Source organism: Microcebus murinus, chromosome 12, assembly GCF_040939455.1.
Source record: "Microcebus murinus isolate Inina chromosome 12, M.murinus_Inina_mat1.0, whole genome shotgun sequence".
Classification (NCBI taxonomy): Eukaryota; Metazoa; Chordata; class Mammalia; order Primates; family Cheirogaleidae; genus Microcebus; species Microcebus murinus.
The window spans coordinates 74032206-74051942 of record NC_134115.1 but is presented as its reverse complement, the minus strand read 5'-3'; the positions used below and the strand labels follow the sequence as shown (position 1 = coordinate 74051942).

The window sequence follows — 19737 nt, the reverse complement described above, 5'->3', positions numbered from 1 at the left end:
CAAACAGCTGTGGTGACAAGCCAAACTTTCATAGCAAGGACAGCCCTGCTGTACCCTCACCTGGAGTTGGCTTCTCCAACCGCCCAGGTGTAACAGTTGTGGGTGGTGGGGAGAGCAGATGTTTTAGATTTAGTGATCATATACCTAAGACCAGGGAGAACAAGGTCTAGAAGTATTGACCTATCTGGGTGGCACAAATGCCCTGCCCACAAGCGGTGTGCCCACAGTTCATAGAAGAGTGGCCTTTAGGATGCAGGTGGAGGCAGACTGCGTCAGCTGGAAAGCCCCAAATACTGCCTTTCTAGTTCCCTGCACTATCCTTTACCTCAAAGGGAGCAAGACCCCAGGAAGCCACTAGCTAAAAATCAATATCCTTGGCCATGTACGGTGGCTCACTCCTGTAATCCCAGCACTGTGGGAGGCCGAGTCAGGAGGATTACTTGAGGCCAGGAGTTTGAGACCAGCCTGAGCAACATAGTGAGACCCCATCTCTACAAAAAATAAAAAAATTAGCCAGGCATGTGGCACACACATGTAGTCCCGGCCACTCGAGAGGCTGAGGTGGGAGGATCCCTTGTTCTCAGAAGTTTGAGGTTGCAGTGAGCTCTGATGATGCCACTGCACTCTAGCCTGAGTGACAGAGTGAGACCCTGTTTCCAAAATAAGGAAAAAAGATTAGAATCCTTATCTGTTTTTCTCTGGCCCCTTCCTTGTTCTCTGGGTAAGTGACTGAAGGCACTTTTTTAACGTGTGCTTAGCCGGTGAGGCCCCAGTTGTCTAAACATACTTTTTTGTGGTATACATCCTATTTGGCCCATGTGCCACTCTCTACAACTGATGTCTTGGGGTAGACTCAGGTTCTGACTTGCCCACTGGTTCACTTTCCTCTGAAGCAAGCAGGGCCTGTCTTATATGGATTAAGTATATACAGGAAATGCTTTATTTCCTTGGATTTCTCACAAAGACATCATGTTTCATGACATTGCACTCTTGGCCTAATTTGCTCATTCCCCCTGCCTTCCCCAGCCTGCCTTTTCACCTTGTCTCTGGATGGATCAGGACCTTTGACTTCCCTGGCTGTTGGTGACACCACATCCTTACTGTGTGCAAGTTTCAACAGAGGAATTCACTTACTCAGAGTGGACCACAGCCAAGGGCTGGAACTGTGGGAAGTGGCAGCATTCTGAGACCAAGAGACACTCACTGGACAATATCAAACTGTGGCCCCTCCTTTCTCAGTGTGGCTTTGTGTCTTTGTTATTTTGTGGGGAGTGGAATGTAGAGCTGGTATTCTTTGATTAGTTTCACTTAGATGGTATATCAGTGTTAGAAGTCAGTTTAAGTCCAGCGGTTCAAAATCAGGTATAGAGTTCAGAAACATGGACAAACCTAAGGCTCTCAATTTCAGTTAAATGAAAATATAATTTTTTAGTGAGCTTTTGGAACTACTCGTCCAAAAAAGTTTATTGCCCAAAATGGTGACCTGTAGGTGTAAGAGTGGTAGGCACCTGTCTGTGAGAGTCAGAACACAGGGCTTGAGTCTATGGAACTGATCTTTTCCATGTCTCCACAAAAGAAAAAAGGCAGTAGGGAGAGAGACTGTTTTGGTTACCTCAAAAATAATCAAGATGGGAAAGAAAAGTGCAGCTCCACAGAGGAGCCGGATCGCACAGTGAGCTCAAGCTCCAGTCGCTGCTCCTCAGCAAAGAGAAAAATCAAAGTTAGGGCAAGAAAGCAAAAGGCTTGGCTTCTACTCAGAGTAGTAGCAGAATGGGCGGTGGTGATCTCTGCCTGTTTTTGGTACCTGCCTAGCACAGTGCTGCTGAGCTCACGTGTAAGTCAGACCTGAGCTATCTTGAAGAGGCCGATAACTACAAGAGTGTTGCCCAGAGTTACAGGAGTTAGCAAACCCCTTCTATGGATGAGAAAACGGAGAGGTTGTGAGATTAAGGCCAAAAAAAATATGTCATTTGCAATTTTAACATTTTTATTTAGTTTTATATAAATAAGACTTTATATTATAAAATATACATGTATATATATTTATTTGTTTGTTTTTCCCTTGGGAATGGCCAGAGTGAGGCAAAGGGGATCTCTGAAATAATAACAGACAGTATAGAAAAAAAGGAGAGGGAAGCTGCATGTGGTGGCGCACCTGTAGTCCTAGCTACCTGGGAGGCTGAGGCAGGAGTATGGCTTGAGCCCAGGAGTTTGAGGCCAGCCTGGGCAGCATAATGAGTCCTTGTCTCTTTAAAAAAAAGGAGAACGATGGCGTTAACTGTGCTCAGCCATTGAGCCTGATTCAGTGAGGAGCAGCAGGGTGCTCAGGCTGCCTGTGTGGCCCCTGGGAGTCAGTCCTTAGCCTGGTGTTCAGCCCATTTTCCTCCAGGGAAAATGAAGTCCTTCCTGCCTTCAGACAAGCTCACACATAAGGCATGTGAGGGCTGGAGATTCCCTTTCTGATGAGTCCCAGACAAAGGAAGATTTTGTGTTTGTCTTCTCTGGCCTCTGCCTGTCCCTGACACCAGTGGCTCTCAGGTGTCTTCCTTGTCCCCTCCTGCTTCAGGTCCAGCTCCTGCCCTGTGCTGTCTCCAGTGACGGGAGGAGAGAGAGGTGGCTATTCTTCAGCTAGTACAAAGTCAGACCCAAGAATCTCCACTTCTCCATTTAGCTGGATGACCTTGGGCAAGTTACAAAAAGCTCAGTTTCCTCCTCACTTAGAATATGGGCTCACCGTCACACCTCTCTCACAGGGCTGTTCTGAGGACTGGACTTAACCATATTAAATGCCAAGCAAAGTAGTATAGTTATTTCTTGTCCTCTCTGTCCAGACTAAATGCCCTCATTTCTACATTAAATGTTTCCATTCCTTCATCCATTCTTCTTAGATCTTCTAACCCTCTAGTCATTTTTCAGCTTTCCTTTGATTCCTTCAGTTATGGATCTTTGAGCTCTGGAAAGACAAAGGGGTAGTGGGAGAGGAGACTGCTTCAATGAGCACCCACAGAAGGCTGGATACATTTATTCTCACTACAATTCTCATTGTTATTTCTGTTTCACAGATGACAAAGCTGAGGCCCAGAGACATGCAGTTCTTTGCCCTAGTTCCACATATTCGACGGGGAAAAACTGAGCTTTGAATCTGGGTCTGCCTGACTCAAAGCCAGAACACCTTCTTTGCACCCTTTTGCCTTTGCATGATATCACAAAGATTTCCTGTTCAGTTTAGAAATTCATAGACCATGACATTGTTTGTATATTTTCAAGATCAGTTATTAACTTTTTGGCTCCAAGGAGATCTTCCTGGCCAGGTGCCCAGGGGCAGTAGACAGCTGTCTCAGGGAAAGTGCTAGCATATTCTGAATTATTAGTGCAGCAGCTGACACTTTCTCCTAGAAGGAAGACAGGTGCACGTCAGAATGTCCAGAGGAGTTGAGAGGGGGTCCCAGGGAAGGGGGACAGGCTACTATAAGAGGGAAGGGTCATGTGAGAAAATAGGAGACCTCTGATGAGTTAGCAGGGTTCTACTACCAATAAAATTATTTCCCAAACTCTACATGTATGCTTGATGTCTTTATGCCTTTTAAGTAAAAAACAGATAAATAAATGCTAGTGTTTATAGAGGACTTTTTTAGTCTGATGTGCCCTAATCAAATACCCCCAGCACTGAAGATACAGGCTGCTAAACATTCATTCATTCATTCACTGAACAAGTCATTTTAGAGGCTGCCCCTCTAAAACCATATCAAGGAATTTTCCAAAGACAGTTGACTTTTTTCCAGGAAAATATATAAGCCTTGGAATCTGGCCAGTTATACATTTTAAATTTTAGATTAATTTAGATGTTTACTTATATATTTATCATTTAAATATATATTTAAGGAAAATGAGTGATGATTATTAACATTTTTCATTTTGACATAGCAAAGCATGAAACTCACATCACTTGGTGTTTTTAATCTTTTGATACCGAGGAAAAGGAACTTCTTTATTTTCAAGTGACCTCTTGAAAACATAATTATTAAAGAGCAGCTTCACCATTAAAAATGTGGTAGACTGCTTGCTAGTTGTCTTCCTGAAATTGGCACATTTCCTTGGCATAGGCTGCTCAGCTAAGACTACATCCCAGCTAGGCATGCCATGGGAATAAGTTCTTGTCAGTGGATTGTGAGTAGAAGTGATGTGTGTAACTTCCACCTAATTAGCTTGGGAAGAATAGCTTGTCCAGGACTCCCTCTCTGGGTCCCTCCCCACTAGATGGAATGCAGACTGGCAGTAACAGCTTCAATTCTTCAGAAGGACAAGATAATTAACAGCCAGACAGAAAGAATGGGGGAGGACATGAATAAATGAAAATGACTAACCTAACCCTGAGGAACTGGCCTGCTTCGCCAGCCTGACTGGCAGGACTGTTACCTGAAAGGGAATGAACTTCGCTCTTTTTAAACCACTATATAATTTTTTAACTTTTAATTCAAGAATGGTAATATAAAAAAATGTCAGATGTATAAGTTTATAGCTCACTGAATTTTCATAAACTGAACACACTCTAGTAGGCAGTACCAAGATGAAGCACCATAATATCTGGGAATCCAGATGGTCTCCCTCGTACTCCTCTCCAGGCCTATCTGGCAAGGAATTTGTAAGAGCATAAATTGATTTTGCTTGCTTTTCTACTTTATGTAACTGGAATCATATCATATTGTAGATGGACGACAAATTTCTCCATTCCTGTATGCAGGATCCTTTGCACTGTGACTTCTTCTCATTGAGAGTTAGGGTCTATTTCCACAGCCCTTGAATCTGGGCTGGCCTTTTGACTTGGTTTGGCCAAGAGAATGTAGGGGAATGAATACAATGCAATTCCTGAAGTTAGGCCTTAAGAGAATATGCAGCTTCTACTTTCACCCTCTTGGAATGCTGCCCTCAGATGGCCACGTAATGAAGGTGGTCGAGGCCACGTGGGCAATAACCAAGCACCACTGGAAGAAGGTCATGTGAATGAGGTCACCTTGGGCATTCCCACCCAGCCAAGTCTGCAACCGACTGCAGCCTTATAGGTAAACTTGGCAAAATAAAGAGAAACTGCACAGATATTCCAGGATCTGATGAGAAATAATAAGATGTTGTTTTAAGACATTAAGTTTTGGAGGGGCTTGTCATACAACAATAGATTTAAGTGAAACAAGTATGTACTCTTATTTTTGGTTGTGATTCTTTTGCTCAATGTGTTTATGAGATTGAGCCATGTTGTTGCATGTAGTTGAACACCTTTCATTCTCATCGCTGTATAGTATCCCATTGTGTGAAAAGATTGTAATTTATCTATTTAATTACTGATGGGCATTTGGGGGTAGTTTCTAGTTTGGGACTCTCACAAAAAAGCGCTGCTATGAACATTCTAATAAAATGTCTTTGGGTGAACATATGCATGTATCTGTGTTCATGATATAACTAGCAGAGGACTTGTGGGGCCATAGGGGAATTTATATGATCAGCCTTAGTAGATACCATCAAACAATTTTCCAAAGAGGATGGTACTATTAGATTATTAAATATGGAATGTCCCATTTCCTTAAGTACTAAGTTTGACAGGTGCTATCTCTGACATTTCACTTTGACACTTATTTTTTTATTGTGAAGGTACATCCTCATTGTTTCAAATGTATGTTTTGGCTTGTGATTATCTTTCAAAAAAATTTTAGAGCAATTTTTGTAAAACCATGCATAAGTCAAAAATTCATATTATTTTTGATTATGAGTTCTGTCATGAAACCAATGCAGCGAAGACAGCTCAAAATATCAATGAAGTGTTTGGGAAGGATGTGGTTAATGAACGCACAGCATGTCAATGGTTTGAAAAGTTCCGTCCTGGTGATTTCAGTCTTGAAAATGAGCCATGTGGGTGACCTGAGACCAAGGTAGATAATGATAAGATGAAGGCTTTCTTTGCTGTCACAACATAAAGGCGAACCATTTCTACACCATTTTGTTATGTGTGATGAAAAATGGATTCTTTTTGACAATTGCAAGCATTTGGCATAATCGTTGGATAAAGATGAAGTGCCAAAATTCACAGTCCAAAACTAAATATTCATCAAAAAAACTAATGGTGTCTGTTTAGTGGTCCAGCACTGGTATTATCTACTACAGCTTCATGAAACTTGGTCAATTGATTACAGTGGATGTCTACTGCAACCACTTGGATGAAATGATGAGGATGCTTGCGATTAAGCAGCCGAGATTGGTCAATAGAGACAGGCCAATCCTCTTGCAAGATTACCTGTGGCAAAAAACAACACTGCTCAAACTACAGAGGCTGGACTTGGAAACTCTCTGTCATCCACCATATTCACCAGACCTTGCACCAACTGACTACCACTTCATCCAGGCTTTGGACCACTTTCTTGCAAGGAGAAATATTCAATTCTGAACAAGCTGTGGAAAACACCTTTCACGATTTCATGGCCACTCAACTTTCCAGGCTTCTTTGTTGCAGACATAAGCAAGATACGGTTAAGACGGCAAAATTGTGTCGATAGTTTAGGCACACACTTTGATTAATTGTACTTCTTCTTGTTTGAGAAAAATAAAATAAAATTCTGATTTGAAATCAGACATTTCGTATTTAATGACCTAATAATTTACTTCCCACCAGCTGTGCTGGAGAGTTAGTGGGGTTTCAGTTGTTCCACACTTTTGCTGACACTTTGTCCTTTTGACTTACAACTCTCAGTTTTAAAGATGAGTGTGTAGATGTTGCAGAGTGCACCAGGGGAATGTTGGCTCTGTGAGCCAACAACAGAAGAAAGCTGGGACAACTGGTTTTGGCATCAACCTTTCTCCCTGATGCCTCCAGTTAAGAGGCCAGAATTTAACAATACAATTGCATATGTATATAGTGCTCTATATTTCACATACTACTTTCATAATCATAATCTCATCTGAGTCTTCCAATAAAATAAGACTCTCAGGCAATGTGGAGAGTATTGCCTCTGTTCTACAGAGAAGAAAAGTGACTTGCCCAAAGTGACACAGCATGTGTCAGAGCTCAGATGGGAGCTCAGGTCTTTGGACGTGCAGACTGGCTCTTCCCACCAAGGCCTTCTACTTTCAATGGCATTTTCCTGCTGGTAGTGGGCCCAGAGACTGAGAGGACAGCAGGCAGCAGGTAGGAGGTGTTTGCTCCTATGCAATAAGTGATATAGGTTTAAACACCACAGACAGAAGGAACATACAAACCACTCCCACATGTTCTCGCTCCAGGGTCTGAAACAGAGCATCCTGCCTATTTAAATTAAGGTTCTGCACGCAGCAAATTGAAAAGCCCAGCTTTGGGTGATGGAGGTTGGTGTCAGTTGGCACTGCATGTCCAGATACTGGACTCAGTTCATCTGGAAATAGGTTTTTGGTAACTGGCTAATTTTACCTGACTGATAACCATGCAGATATCTAAAATAAGGCTACATGGAATGCTACCTATGATTCACCCTAAGTGGAAAACACAGATAAGAAAACACTGCTATACAACACAGTCCCATTTTCATAAAAATATATCCATACATATGTCTGTACATTCGTAGCTAGAGGCAAAAATATTGACAGCATTATATCTGGGTATTGAGTTTAAAGATGAATTTATTTCCTACTTTATGCCTTTCTATATTGTTTGACTTTTTTCCAATAGGTATGTGTCAGTTTCATTTTTAAATTTATTTTTGAAATAGATGATACATTCACATAGCCACCATCAAGAATACTAAGGTTATACAATAAAAATTCTCCCTCTCATCCCTGTCTGCCTTCCCTCGGGCTCCCTCTACAGGTAACCGGTGTGACCAGCAACTGGTGTATCCTTCTAGAGCCATTTCATGCATATACAAGCAAATACGTGCTTTTTTCTACTATCACTTTTACAATCAAAAGACAATAAGACTACCTTCATTTTGAAGAAAAGGCTGTAGAAGACTATTTTACGATGTAGAAGATAAGTGAAAAAAGAGGCTATAAAACAGTACATAGAGTATGACATGTTATAACTTATGAAGAATGTGTTTTTCTATATTTCAAATATAAAGAGACAGAAAAGTGATATATCCAAATGTGTGGGTGATTATCTCTGTGCACAGGATTTCAGGTGAGTTTATTTTCTCCTTATAGGGAGCAGTGGGGCCTAGTGGTTGAAGGACTCTGGCACCCGGCTGCCTGATACAGATCCCAGAATGCCACTTCCTAGCCTTGTGACCTTGGGCAAATGACTTAACCTCTCCGTGGCTTAGTGCCCTCATTTATAAAGTGGAGAAGATGATGATGGGACCTCCCTACAGAGCTGCCATCAAGGCTAAGTTATAAAATTCAGGTGGAGCCCCCAGAATAGTTCCTACCATTGTTTGTAAGTGTCAGGAATTAATATATTCATCTTCGTATCCTAATTTTCCTATATTGGACATGCACTATACCAATAGTTAAAGAATAAATTCCCTTTAGAGAAGAGAAGCTGTACAGATATAGAGAGGGCACAGAGGAGAGAGGGAGTGTGGCCATAGAGAAAGGGCAGAGACCAGGAGGCCTGAGGAGGAATAGAAGGAGAGTCTGCAGACCCAGAGAGGAGGGCAGTCTCTGGTTTCCTGATGGAGGCATTATAAAAGCCCTGGGAGAGTATCCCTTTGCCACCGTTGCCAGCCAAGCATGACAAGAGCAGATGGACCCTGGCCCAGTAGCCTTCTTTCCTGTTATTTGGAGAAGACCTTTGAGGCCTTCCTGGAAGCTCCCCAGACCTTCCCTGTGCAAACAGGCCCAGCCTACTCTTTGCCAAGGTATTCCCGGCAGAGCTCACCGAGAGAAAGGCTTCAGGATAAGCGTGGGCACTCACCTTCTGAGGGCCGGTTCCTGCCACCGTCATGTGGCTGGAAGTCTGGAGGGCTGAAAGACCAGATGCTTCATTCACAGACCAGCTGGAGAAAGCGCTGGCCAATTTCTGTTCTGTGTTTCTAAACATACCAGCCGTCATGTGCAGACGGTACTTTATCCTTCATCCTTCAGCCCCATCTCTGCAGTCACGCACGGTAGCTGAGAGGGCCCAAGAGCTCACACACACTGTCCTCAGGGAAGGGGTGAGGAAGGCACTGGACTCCGGGATCCAGCCTCAGCTCTGACATGTAGCCTCCAAGTTAGCTAGGAAAAATGCCTTAACTTTGCCAAAAATCAACTGTTCCTCAAAGAATTGTTTGGGTTGAGCTGAGAATAACCATGCCAGATGTGACCTGCTTGATAAGATGAAGTATGTGGGCTACTTTACATTTGAAGACTATCAAGATCATACAGTTCCTGCTAAGTCTGAGGTTAACAAGGCTGGGAAATAGTACTGTATCAGTGTTTCTAACTTTATGCAGTTGACACATTCTAAAAGTAAAATAATAAAATAGTCCATAACCCTTATCTACAATTCTAAAATCCCCACATTCTGAAAACCAAGATTTTTCACTAAATTTGGTGCCACAACTTACCTGATCTTATGGTGTTTATTATTTTGGGTATCAGTGTTCACAATAAACCACAGAATAGTAATGTGTTTGACTGCAGGGTGCTGCCCCAGATCTCATGGGGGGGGACGGTTACTTAATATATAGTAATTGTATCATCTCGTCTTCCTAAAATATGGAAATTTCTGAATTCTGAAACAAGCTTGGCCCCAAAGGTTTTGCATAAGGGATTGTAACTTAAAAAGCAAATTCAGATGATGCACAAAGCACAGTCAGGGGACCCCCATTCCCAGGTTGGGATTCTCTGAGCCCTGTCTGGGGTGGCAGGTCCTCGGGAAGCCTTCAGGAATCTGAAGATGAATATATTCAGGATGAGGCAAAGAGCACAGAGTGGAGATATTTCTCCTAAACCAGTACTCCTCACATTTTAATGTGTCTCTGATTCCCTAGGGATCTTATAAAAGTGCAAATTCTGGGCCAGGCGCAGTGGCTCACGCCTGTAATCCTAGCACTCTGGGAGGCCGAGGCGGGCGGATTGCTCGAGGTCAGGAGTTCAAAACCAGCCTGAGCAAGCCTGAGACCCCCGTCTCTACTATAAATAGAAAGAAATTAATTGGCCAACTAATATATATACAAAAAATTAGCTGGGCATGGTGGCACATGCCTGTAGTCCCAGGTACTTGGGAGGCTGAGGCAGAAGGATCACTTGAGCCCAGGAGTTTGAGGTTGCTGTGAGCTAGGCTGATGTCATGGCACTCACTCTAGCCTGGGCAACAAAGCAAGACTTTGTCTCAAAAAAAAAAAAAAAAAAAAAAAGTGCAAATTCTGCCTCATTAGATCTGGAGTAGGTCTGAGCATCCGCATTTCAAACAATGTCCATGTGATTCCTTCTGGAACTGTCCTAAACTCTGGACAGGCCTCCACAAGGCTCTGAGGGATGACAATCTGGTGTCCTCCCAGGGAGAGTCGCCCCTGCCCTTGGCTAGAGCTTGCTAAACACCGCCCTTCCCCTCCTCTATATCCTTCTGCCTTCTGTTCTCTCTCCCTTCCCGGATGGGCTAACACCCCCTGTGCCTCTGCTGCAGACCTTGGCTGGGCTCCACTAAGTCTCATGACTCTCCACTCACCCAGTTCCAAGGTACTGCTTAGGTGAGGTGCTTTTCCAGCTGGCTAACCTCGCCCCCTAAGCATGAACTAAATTAGTTTAACTCTCAAATTCCTGAGATGCCCCACTATCTTTTCTGGATATCTCCTGGAAAAATTTTCCACTGTTTGCAAACTACTCCTTAGCCCTGACCACCCACAGGCACTGTGATAATACATTTACTCACCAAACAATTAGTGACCCCGGAAAGGGCCATGGCTTAGTTTTTATTTCAATGCTTGCAATCCCCTGACTGATTTCCTACCTGCCCTACCTGCCACTTAATTTCCAAGTGTATTTTCTTAGTGCAAAAGTCATACTTATTTGAGAATTTAGAAAATATAGATGAGCAAGAAAAAAATAAGAATGCTAGTAGCCATCACCCAGAGATGACCATTGTAACATTTTGACTCATGGCCCTTCAGTCCTTAGACATTAACTTAACTTCACAAAATCTGGCTCATACTACATACACTGTTTTAAACAGCTTCCCCCCACCTCCATTTGCAGTATTAATATGTTTGACCATTTTTGCAAGTGAAAAAATTCTTTCACAACATCATTTTAAATGATTATGTAGTTTTCCATTTAATTGATGGGCTTTGGGGATGTTTCCAATCATTTGTGGTTAAAATAAAACTGCAGTGAACATCCTCATTCAACCAAAAGAGATCTTTCAATACTTCTTGAGAATTACGTTATTGGGTCAAAGTATATGAACTTCTGCATGGTTTGCACTACTATTGCCAAAGCAGAAAGCATGACTTCTAAACTATCAAACACAAACCAGATCTTCTGGACTAAATCAGTGTCTTCAATCCCTACTAACCTTAGTTAACCGGCACTGACATGGGAAAGCAGGGAATTCCAGAGCTGAGAGGAACCTCAAGGCCTTCGACAATCACATGCCTCTGTCTCCAGCTCAGAAAGAGGAGAACTGCTTAGAGATCTTCTTTAGAAATCTAAAATTTCCCCAAGTCCACAATTGTTTTTCACACAATTCTAGGCTACGTTAAAATCAGTAATCATTTCAGCATTTACTCTTCCATCCAATATTTATATACTTAAAAAGAGGGGATTAGATCAATAAGGGATTGGTTTGCCATTCAATACAAACATGATATAACTATTAAAAAAATCAAAGAAGCTCTTTATGTACTAATACAAAATGATATCTTAGATACATTTTTACATGAAAAAATGCAGGACAGTGTTTATAATACATATACTGTGTAAAAAGGAGGAAAAGAAATACAGTGACATTTTGCCATGGAAATCTTGTTTGTGTATGCATAAAACATCTTTGGAAGGATACACAAGAAACTGATACACAAGAACTGATAATATAATACCTTGATTTCTAGGGAAACTAGGTGGCTAGAAGAAAGTTTTCATTGCAAAATCAAATCTTTCACATGCTGAACCACATGAATGTATTACCTGTGAAGGAAAATAAAGATCTTAGAACCAAGCTCCCCCTCCAACTCCTTTTGCAAAAGAGAAGGTAAAGGTCTCAGGCACCTGTGAAGGACTTGCCCACAGATCATTGGTAAGGAAATTCTTCACTGGCCTCCTATAAGCAAAGATGTGCAAATTATAACTTTGGGTCTGTAGGCTACATCTAGCTCCTAAAACTAAAGTCTGTTTGATTCCATACAAATAATGAATTACAAGTTTATCTTCCCAGGTGTAGAAGAAAGACAAGATAGGATCAAACATTCTTCCACCTACCCAGGGACAACCACATAAGTGGTGCTTCCTTCACTCCCTTTTTCTCTACTAACATTCCCTTTATCTTTTGTAAAAGGCCTCACAAGAATGTAACCATTTTGCATCACTGCCCACTCCCTTCTTTTTTTTTCTTTCTGTATGCCCATTCCCCTTAAATACTGAAGATCCCAAATTCCTCTTCATGAAAACAGCCACAGGTTTGTCTGTGGTTTTTGTTTTCCCCAGGCATGTTCCCAAACTTTGGCTAATAAATCTCCATTGATTAAGACCTTTGCCTGGGTCACTTATTTTGGGTTGTCATATCTATTTAAAAATATTTTTCTTTTTCTCCTCTAGAACTTCACAGCAAAAAAAAAAAAAAAAAATTAAATGTAAAAAACCACAAAATGAGAGTATTGGGACATTTGATTATATCACCAATCAGATACATGCATGTGTTTATTCTCCAAAAGGTGTTGAAAGGTTAGTAAAGGAATAAAAGGAGAAGACCATAAGTACAAAAAGAATGTGAGAGGGAATAAAAGAAAGGCCATGTGAACACACCTGATGATCTAATAATAATTCTAGCTAACATTTACTGTGTTACTATGTGCCAGTCTCTACGTATATTATCTCATTTAATCTGCAGTCGAGTGGGGAGACTGTTATCCCCATTTTCAAGTGAGAAAACTGAGGCTTGCAGAAATTAACTAATTTGCTCAGGTTTCCATCTGTAACAGGTAGAGTCGGGATTCCGAGCGAGGACTTGACTCTGACCTACAAGTCTGACTTGCTTGAGATTTCATGCATACACTTAACTGCCTCTCCCCTGGCTATTTTTCTCCTGGATTATTTGCCTCTTAGTATTTTGCAAGAGCTCTTTGTATTTTGTTTGTAGGGGCTCAGAGCAGGGAAGGATCTATCTGGGCAGAAGTGGCATCAGACATGCCCTGCCTTCCCACCAAAGTTAGGCTGCGCATGAGTCCAGGCGGGTCAGCACACGGAGGCCAGTGCAATCTCGGATGATGGCAGGAGATCAACCCGATACAGGCAGAGGCCGCCAAGGATGAGTGGACTTTGACCCCCTCGGAGAAAAAGTGAGTGTGACTCATAGGAAGAAAACAAAGATACCAAAGCTTCCACTGTGTGCAGACAGTCCAAAGTCACCAGAAGGAAGAAGAAAACCTGAAACAGAGAGAGCTGGCCAAGAGCTAAGGCCTATGCAAATGAGACCTGCCCACTCTGCCTGGAACCAGACTTCCAGAAGCAGAGCACTTGCATGCAGCGCTGCTCTGCTCGGAAGGCAGAAGGAAGAGGCTCTGAGGGAGCAGGTAAGGAGCTGGAGAGGGTCACGGAGGGGCTGCAGAGTCCTGAGAGGCTGCATCACCCAGTGGGTGCACTCTGGCCTGGGAGGCTGGCTTCTGGGATCATCTTTCAAACTCAGCCACTCTTTAGCTGTGAACCCTTGGGCAAGTCACTTCACCATTCTGAGCCTTGGCTTCCCCATCTATCAAATGGGTATAAAATAATCATGCTAACTATGGACTGAGCACCTGCTGTGTTCTGCTGGGCACATCATAGACTATTCTTTCCCCACAGCAACCCTGCAAAGTGGGATTATTAGCTTCTTTTACAGAGGAAAAGGAAGTTCAGAGAGGTTAACCCATTTGTCCAAGATCAGCAAACAAGTCTGGTTCTTAAGCCAGTACACTTTCTAATCCCCATTCAGCCTCCTTCACAGGGTGGTTTGAGATGATCAAACACCCTTATACAAACGGAAAAAAAAATGGTAAAAGGCAATTATATTATCTAGATGTATCACCATACTTAGATCCTAGCAAGGGTCAGGGCCCTTTGTAAACTGTGAAGTGTCATGAAAATGCCAGTTCTTTTGTGAAAAAAAAGAAAAAGAAAAAAAATAAAAAAAAAGAAAAAATAGAATCTGAGGGTATTTTGTGAAAAAAAAGAAAAAGAAAAAAAAAAAAAAAGAAAATGCCAGTTCTTCATCTCTATCATCTTGAGGTTGAAAACATTGGGGTGACACTACAGACAATTAATATTTGGTGATGACTTGTTCATAGACCAAGGTGATGACATTGGGTGGCACGTAGGCCCTACTGTAGCTAAGAAGTCCTGGCTTGGGGTGGGGTCGGTACACGGCCAGAGTCTCACCAGCTGATCCTGAAACAACAGTGGGCCCCTGCAGGGAGCACTCAGATAAATGTCCAGGCAATAGAGATTGTTACTCCTCTTCAACAGCCTTTTCCAGCTTTGGCCATGGAACTTCAGAGACTGTAGGTCTGGTTGGGGTAGAAATGGGAGCTCTTTAAGGATAGTAATACAAGCTTATTAGAATAAAGTCAAAATTTTCAGATAAGAGAATTAAAAAAAATCACAATCTTGCCCCCAGAGATAACCACGGCTGACATTTGGTTGTTTATCTTTCCAGAGATATTTTCCATTGCACACATATTTTTGAGAATTGGATTATACTGTAATATGGTTTTATTACTAGTTCTTTTTCACTTAATGACATTATATCATAGAAGTATTTCCATATCAATAGATGTTTTATCACATAATGTTAAAGGCTGCAGAGTGTGTCTTCATATGGAACTTACTGAGTCAGTTTCCTATTATTGGATAATGAGGTGGTTCTCCATACTTCCCTGTTAGACCAGTGCCTCGGCGGGCAGCTCTGTAATCAAATCAAATCTTTGCAGAGGTCCTTGATTATTTCTGTGAGGCAGATTCCCAGCGGGGAACTGATGAGTCAAGGCTATACCTATTTTAAGGCTTCTGATAAGTATTAAATGTCTGCTTCTGACACACCCTGGAATTCAGGGGCTCCTCAAAGTTTGATGCAGAAAATTTTATCATGGTCTTGAAGTCAACTTTGAACCTTCCTCACTCAGATCCATTTGCAGCAACAATGCCAACTGCCTCTTATACAGTGATACATCACACAACGACATTTTGGTCAATGATGGACTGCATATACGACAGTGGTCCCATGAGATTATAGCATATTTTTTCTGTACCTTTTTTATGGTTAGATATGTTTACATACACAAATGCCTACCCTCATGTTATAGTTGCCTGCAGTATTCAGTACAGTAACCTGCTGTGCCGGTGAGTAGCCTAAGAGCAATGGGCTACACCATACAGCCCAGGTGTGTAGTAGGCTATACTGTCTAGGTTCACACACTATGATGTTCACACAATGATGAAATTGCCTAAAATGACGAATTTCTCAGAATGTATCCCCATTGTTAAGTAACACATGACTGTATATTCTTTACTGGGTGCCGGGCTCTATCTATAAGCTTTACTACTTCTGGCTTCCTTTCACAAGGGAAAATTGGGGCACACAGAGGTTAGGCGATTCAACTGGAATCACAGCCCTAAGAAGCAGTGGATCTGGAGTCATGAGCCTTGACAATCTGATTCCAGAATGTATAAGCTGGATCCCAAGAAGTCCACAGCTTCTTGGTAAGTGGCTTTGATTATGTCCCCAGAGATATCTTCCACTGCATCCCCTTTATCTTCTCCAGCACCAGCTGACTTGCATTAACACCACTGTCACATGCCCGGGCCCCTACCTGGTCCTCCCTTTCCGCTCCTAGCCCTCTGCCTGTCCTCTGCTCTGCAGCTGGAAGGGTGTTTTTTCAAATGGAAATAGCATCAGGTCACCCTGACCCCCAACTCACCCCTGGAAAAAAATCCAGATGAGTTCCTGAGCCTGCGGGTCCCACCTCCTACTCCCCCTTCATCCTGAGCCACTTGTCCACCCAGCCACACCCAAGACGCCACGGTCACCCTGGCCTCTTTTCACTTCCTCAAATACGTAGAATTTTTCTCACCTCAGTGCTTTGACATGGGCTGTCCCCCTGGGCCTGCAATGTTCTTCCCCCACTCTGCATGGCTGGATTCTTCATCCTTCAGTCTCGGCTCTCACATCTCTTCTTTGGAGAAACTGTCCCTACTGGTCTCATCGGAAACTCTTAGCCCCCTAAGCCCATTTTCTTCTTTGTCCATTAAAATTATGTATTTAGTTATTACCCATTACTCATTAAACGTCTCTCTGCCTCACTAGACTCTAAATGTCATGAGGACAAAGATGATATCTATTTTGCTCACCATTATTTACCCAATGCTTAGCACAGAGCCTGGCATACAGTAAGCACACAGTCACTGCTGGTTAGATGAGTGGGCACAGAATATAAGGCATTGGCAAGGATCCTTGGTAAACTATCCTAGTTTTGGTTGGGATACTCTATCTCCCTCTGCATACCTCCACTTCCTTCTTCCCTCTTCAGAGCAGTGACAGGGGTCTGGAAGAAAACCAGGAAGCCACGGGTGAACGAGCAGAAGCAAGTTTTGCTTCAGGTGTCAACTCGGGGTAGATGATGTAACATCAGGGGCCCAAGGGAGACTCCCTGTTCCAAATCCCCCTTCACACAGTTCCTGGGCTCCTACCGCGAGAGTCTGATGGCCACGAGGGATTCCTGACAAAATGTGAGCACTGACTATCTGGCTACTAACACGCGTTCAGCAGGTGGACTGCACCGATGCAGCGTTCTGTCCTTATGACAGCAGCATGAAGGTGGACTGGGAGTCCCAAGACATGGGTCCCATTAACTAGCTGGGTGACTTTGGGTGAATCACTCATTGTCTCCCATTTGCAGAGTGAGTGGTTCTGATTGAGAATTTTTAAACATTTTTTCCCCCAGCAACTCAACTCAACTCATGACCAATATGAGGAACAGATAAAAGCCAAGTGTTTCTGGTTGAAGCCAGGCTAGAGCGCTCCTCCCTCCCAACTTCCCCCTTAAATCCCCAAGGTTGGTGGGATGGCCAACTCTGGGGCTCTAAGATCTGGGCAGGCTGGCCATCTGCATTCTAAGAACAAAGCAGAAGGCAGCAAGGTTTGCGCACTCGGGTAGCAGTTGCTTAAAGATCAGCAGGGGGCCAGGGAGGAACTGTTGGATCTGACATTCAGAGCTTTTAGGCTGCGAAGTAAGTGAATTTCATAGCAACTAAAGTGCAAGGCAGGCAGACCTTTTGTGCAAGAAGAAGGTTCTGGTCATTTTTAGAAAAAAAATGAGGGCCCAGGAGGGAGGAAGCTCAGAAAACTCACTTACCCTCTTCACATCTAGAAAGAGGAAATTGCCACCCCTATTTTTCCCCAGTCAGGGATTATGGGTCTTGAAGGGACCACCCATCATCTTGCAAATACTTGGCTTCCAGGTTCCATAGGTTGCCACGCCCTTCCAGGGGATGGGGGGTCCCCTCAGGTCCCCACCCCACAACCCAGGCAGCTCTGGCCTTGGCTCCAAGCAGGTGTGCTCAAGAGGCTGCAGCCTGGGCCACCTGGCAGCTCCAGGTGCTGCGTGCACCGCTGCCATGGAGATGGGCCCCAGGGTTGGTGGTGAGCAGGCAGTCTCTGAAAGCATTGTGGATTCAGGGGAGGGAGAGACTGGAGCCTCAGGCCCTTCAGTGTAGTCTGCCTAACTACCCCAGAACCAGCAGAAACTAAGGTGGGTACCCTGAAGGTTTCCTGGGACAAAGGGAGGGAGGAGGAGCCAGGGGAGACTGAGTATGATTGGGAAGAGGCTCTGGAAGGGCTGATCTGGGGACCTGGGCAGGGGAGCCTCTCTAGGGCTTCCAGGTCAGGGAGAAAAGCCTTACCAGGGCCCCCTTGCCAGGCCAAGGACTGGGTGAGTAGGCTCTGGAAGGTTGGCCCTCTAGCCCAAGGGGAGGAGGAAAGAGGGCCTGGCATTTGTCCCCAGAGGAGGGCAGAACAGGGTGTTCTCAAAGCCCATCTCTGCACTAGTCAGGGATTTGAGGTAGTAGGGAGGAAATACTTGTCCTCTAGCAAAAACCACTGACGGTGGCTTGCCCCCCCCCTGCCACCCGCTGCCTGATTCAGGGCAGCCAAGGGCAAACACACTGAGCGGAAGGAGCATTTTTATCTGTCTCCAGAGCCCAGTGTGCAGTTGCCTCCAACGCCAGCTCACTCAGGTGCTGTGGGGAGGGGCGGCCCAGGCCTTCGCCCTGCTACGGGAAGGCTGTGGGGACACCAGGCCTAACGTGATGGCTTCGGAGCTGGGTGATCTGGAACAAAAGCACTTTTGAACCTAAGTTTCTTCATCTGTAAAACATGGGTGATAATACCTTTTAACACCCACAGAGCCCTCAGCCTCAGACCAGGCACAGGGACAGGGCTTAACAGGTGTTCCTTTGCTCCTCTCCCCTCTCTGCCAGGACGTCTCCTGTGAGCCCCCGAGGTGCGCAGTGTGAGGATGGCAGAGCAGCAGGGCCGGCAGCTCGAGGCCGAGTGCCCTGTCTGCTGGAACCCCTTCAACAACACGTTCCACACCCCCAAAGTGCTGGACTGCTGCCACTCCTTCTGCGTGGAGTGCCTGGCCCACCTCAGCCTGGTGACTCCCGCCCGGCGCCGCTTGCTGTGCCCACTCTGTCGCCAGCCCACTGTGCTGGCCTCGGGGCAGCCCGTCACCGACTTGCCCACGGACACTGCCATGCTCAGCCTGCTCCGTCTGGAGCCGCACCACGTCATCCTGGAAGGCCGTCAGCTCTGTCTCAAGGACCACCCCAAGAGCCGCTACTTCCTGCGCCAGCCCCGGGTCTACACGCTGGACCTGGGCCCCGAGCCTGGGAGTCAGGCTGGGTCCCCCCAGGGCACAGCTCCTGTCACCGTGCCTATGCCCGTCCCTATCCCCAGCCACTACTCTCTGAGGGAGTGTTTCCGCAACCCCCAGTTCCGGATCTTTGCCTACCTGATGGCTGTCATCCTCAGTGTCACTCTGTTGCTCATCTTCTCCATCTTCTGGACCAAGCAGTTCCTTTGGGGTGTGGGGTGAGCACTCTGCTCCCCGACAAGGAACCAAGTCTTTCTCAGTTGCTGCTGGGTTTGGCAACTGCAAAGTCCCCTTTGGTGTCGTCTTCCTTTGTCGTATTGTTCATTTACAGTCCAGGGATCGGCTGGGCCATGTGTTTGCTTCTGGGACCAGCGAGGGGCCTAATGCAACGAGGAAACAACACAAGCTGAAGGGCTGGGAGATGTGGAGAGACCTCTGGGTGTGAAACATGGGGTCACGGAAGGGCAGAGAAGCAGTTCTATGACTACAGAGCTACACAGCAAGTTGTGCCAAAGGCAGGACAATGGTATCCAGGATCCTAGCCTAAACAGCAAGTTGTATTTCTCACTGGAGCTGCTTTGGACTCAGTTCACAATTTTTTTTGAATTGTGATTTTTACAGTGGGTTGCTAAAAAATTTGGAAAGTGAGCTTCAATTCTGCGGATGAATGTGGTTGTTCTACCCTTTCTCTTTGGATGTTTTGCTACCAGTCACAGTAAAAATGTCCTGCATTCGTGAA

At 44.5% G+C, this 19737-nt stretch overlaps 2 protein-coding genes across 7 annotated transcripts in view; both read left to right on the top strand.

The window, feature by feature from the left end:
* WDR31 (WD repeat domain 31) overlaps window positions 1–1241 on the top strand; it is a 21523-nt gene extending 20282 nt beyond the window's left edge. For all 3 annotated transcript variants that reach the window (XM_076008949.1, XM_012768885.3, XM_012768884.3), the window contains exon 11: window positions 1027–1241. In XM_076008949.1, the coding sequence (XP_075865064.1) occupies window positions 1027–1187 (161 nt within the window). In that variant the 3' untranslated portion in view covers window positions 1188–1241. The remainder of the gene's footprint in view (window positions 1–1026) is intronic.
* RNF183 (ring finger protein 183) overlaps window positions 1–19737 on the top strand; it is a 20697-nt gene extending 960 nt beyond the window's left edge. The window contains exons 1-3 of one of the 4 annotated variants that reach the window (XM_076008950.1): window positions 13278–13667; window positions 15692–15828; window positions 18604–19737. In XM_076008950.1, the coding sequence (XP_075865065.1) occupies window positions 18642–19220 (579 nt within the window). In that variant the 5' untranslated portion in view covers window positions 13278–13667; window positions 15692–15828; window positions 18604–18641 and the 3' untranslated portion in view covers window positions 19221–19737. Of the gene's footprint in view, window positions 1–13277; window positions 13668–15691; window positions 15829–16002; window positions 17877–18603 lie in introns of those variants that run through there. The other 3 variants (XM_012768886.3, XM_076008953.1, XM_076008952.1) reach the window with 3 other exon arrangements.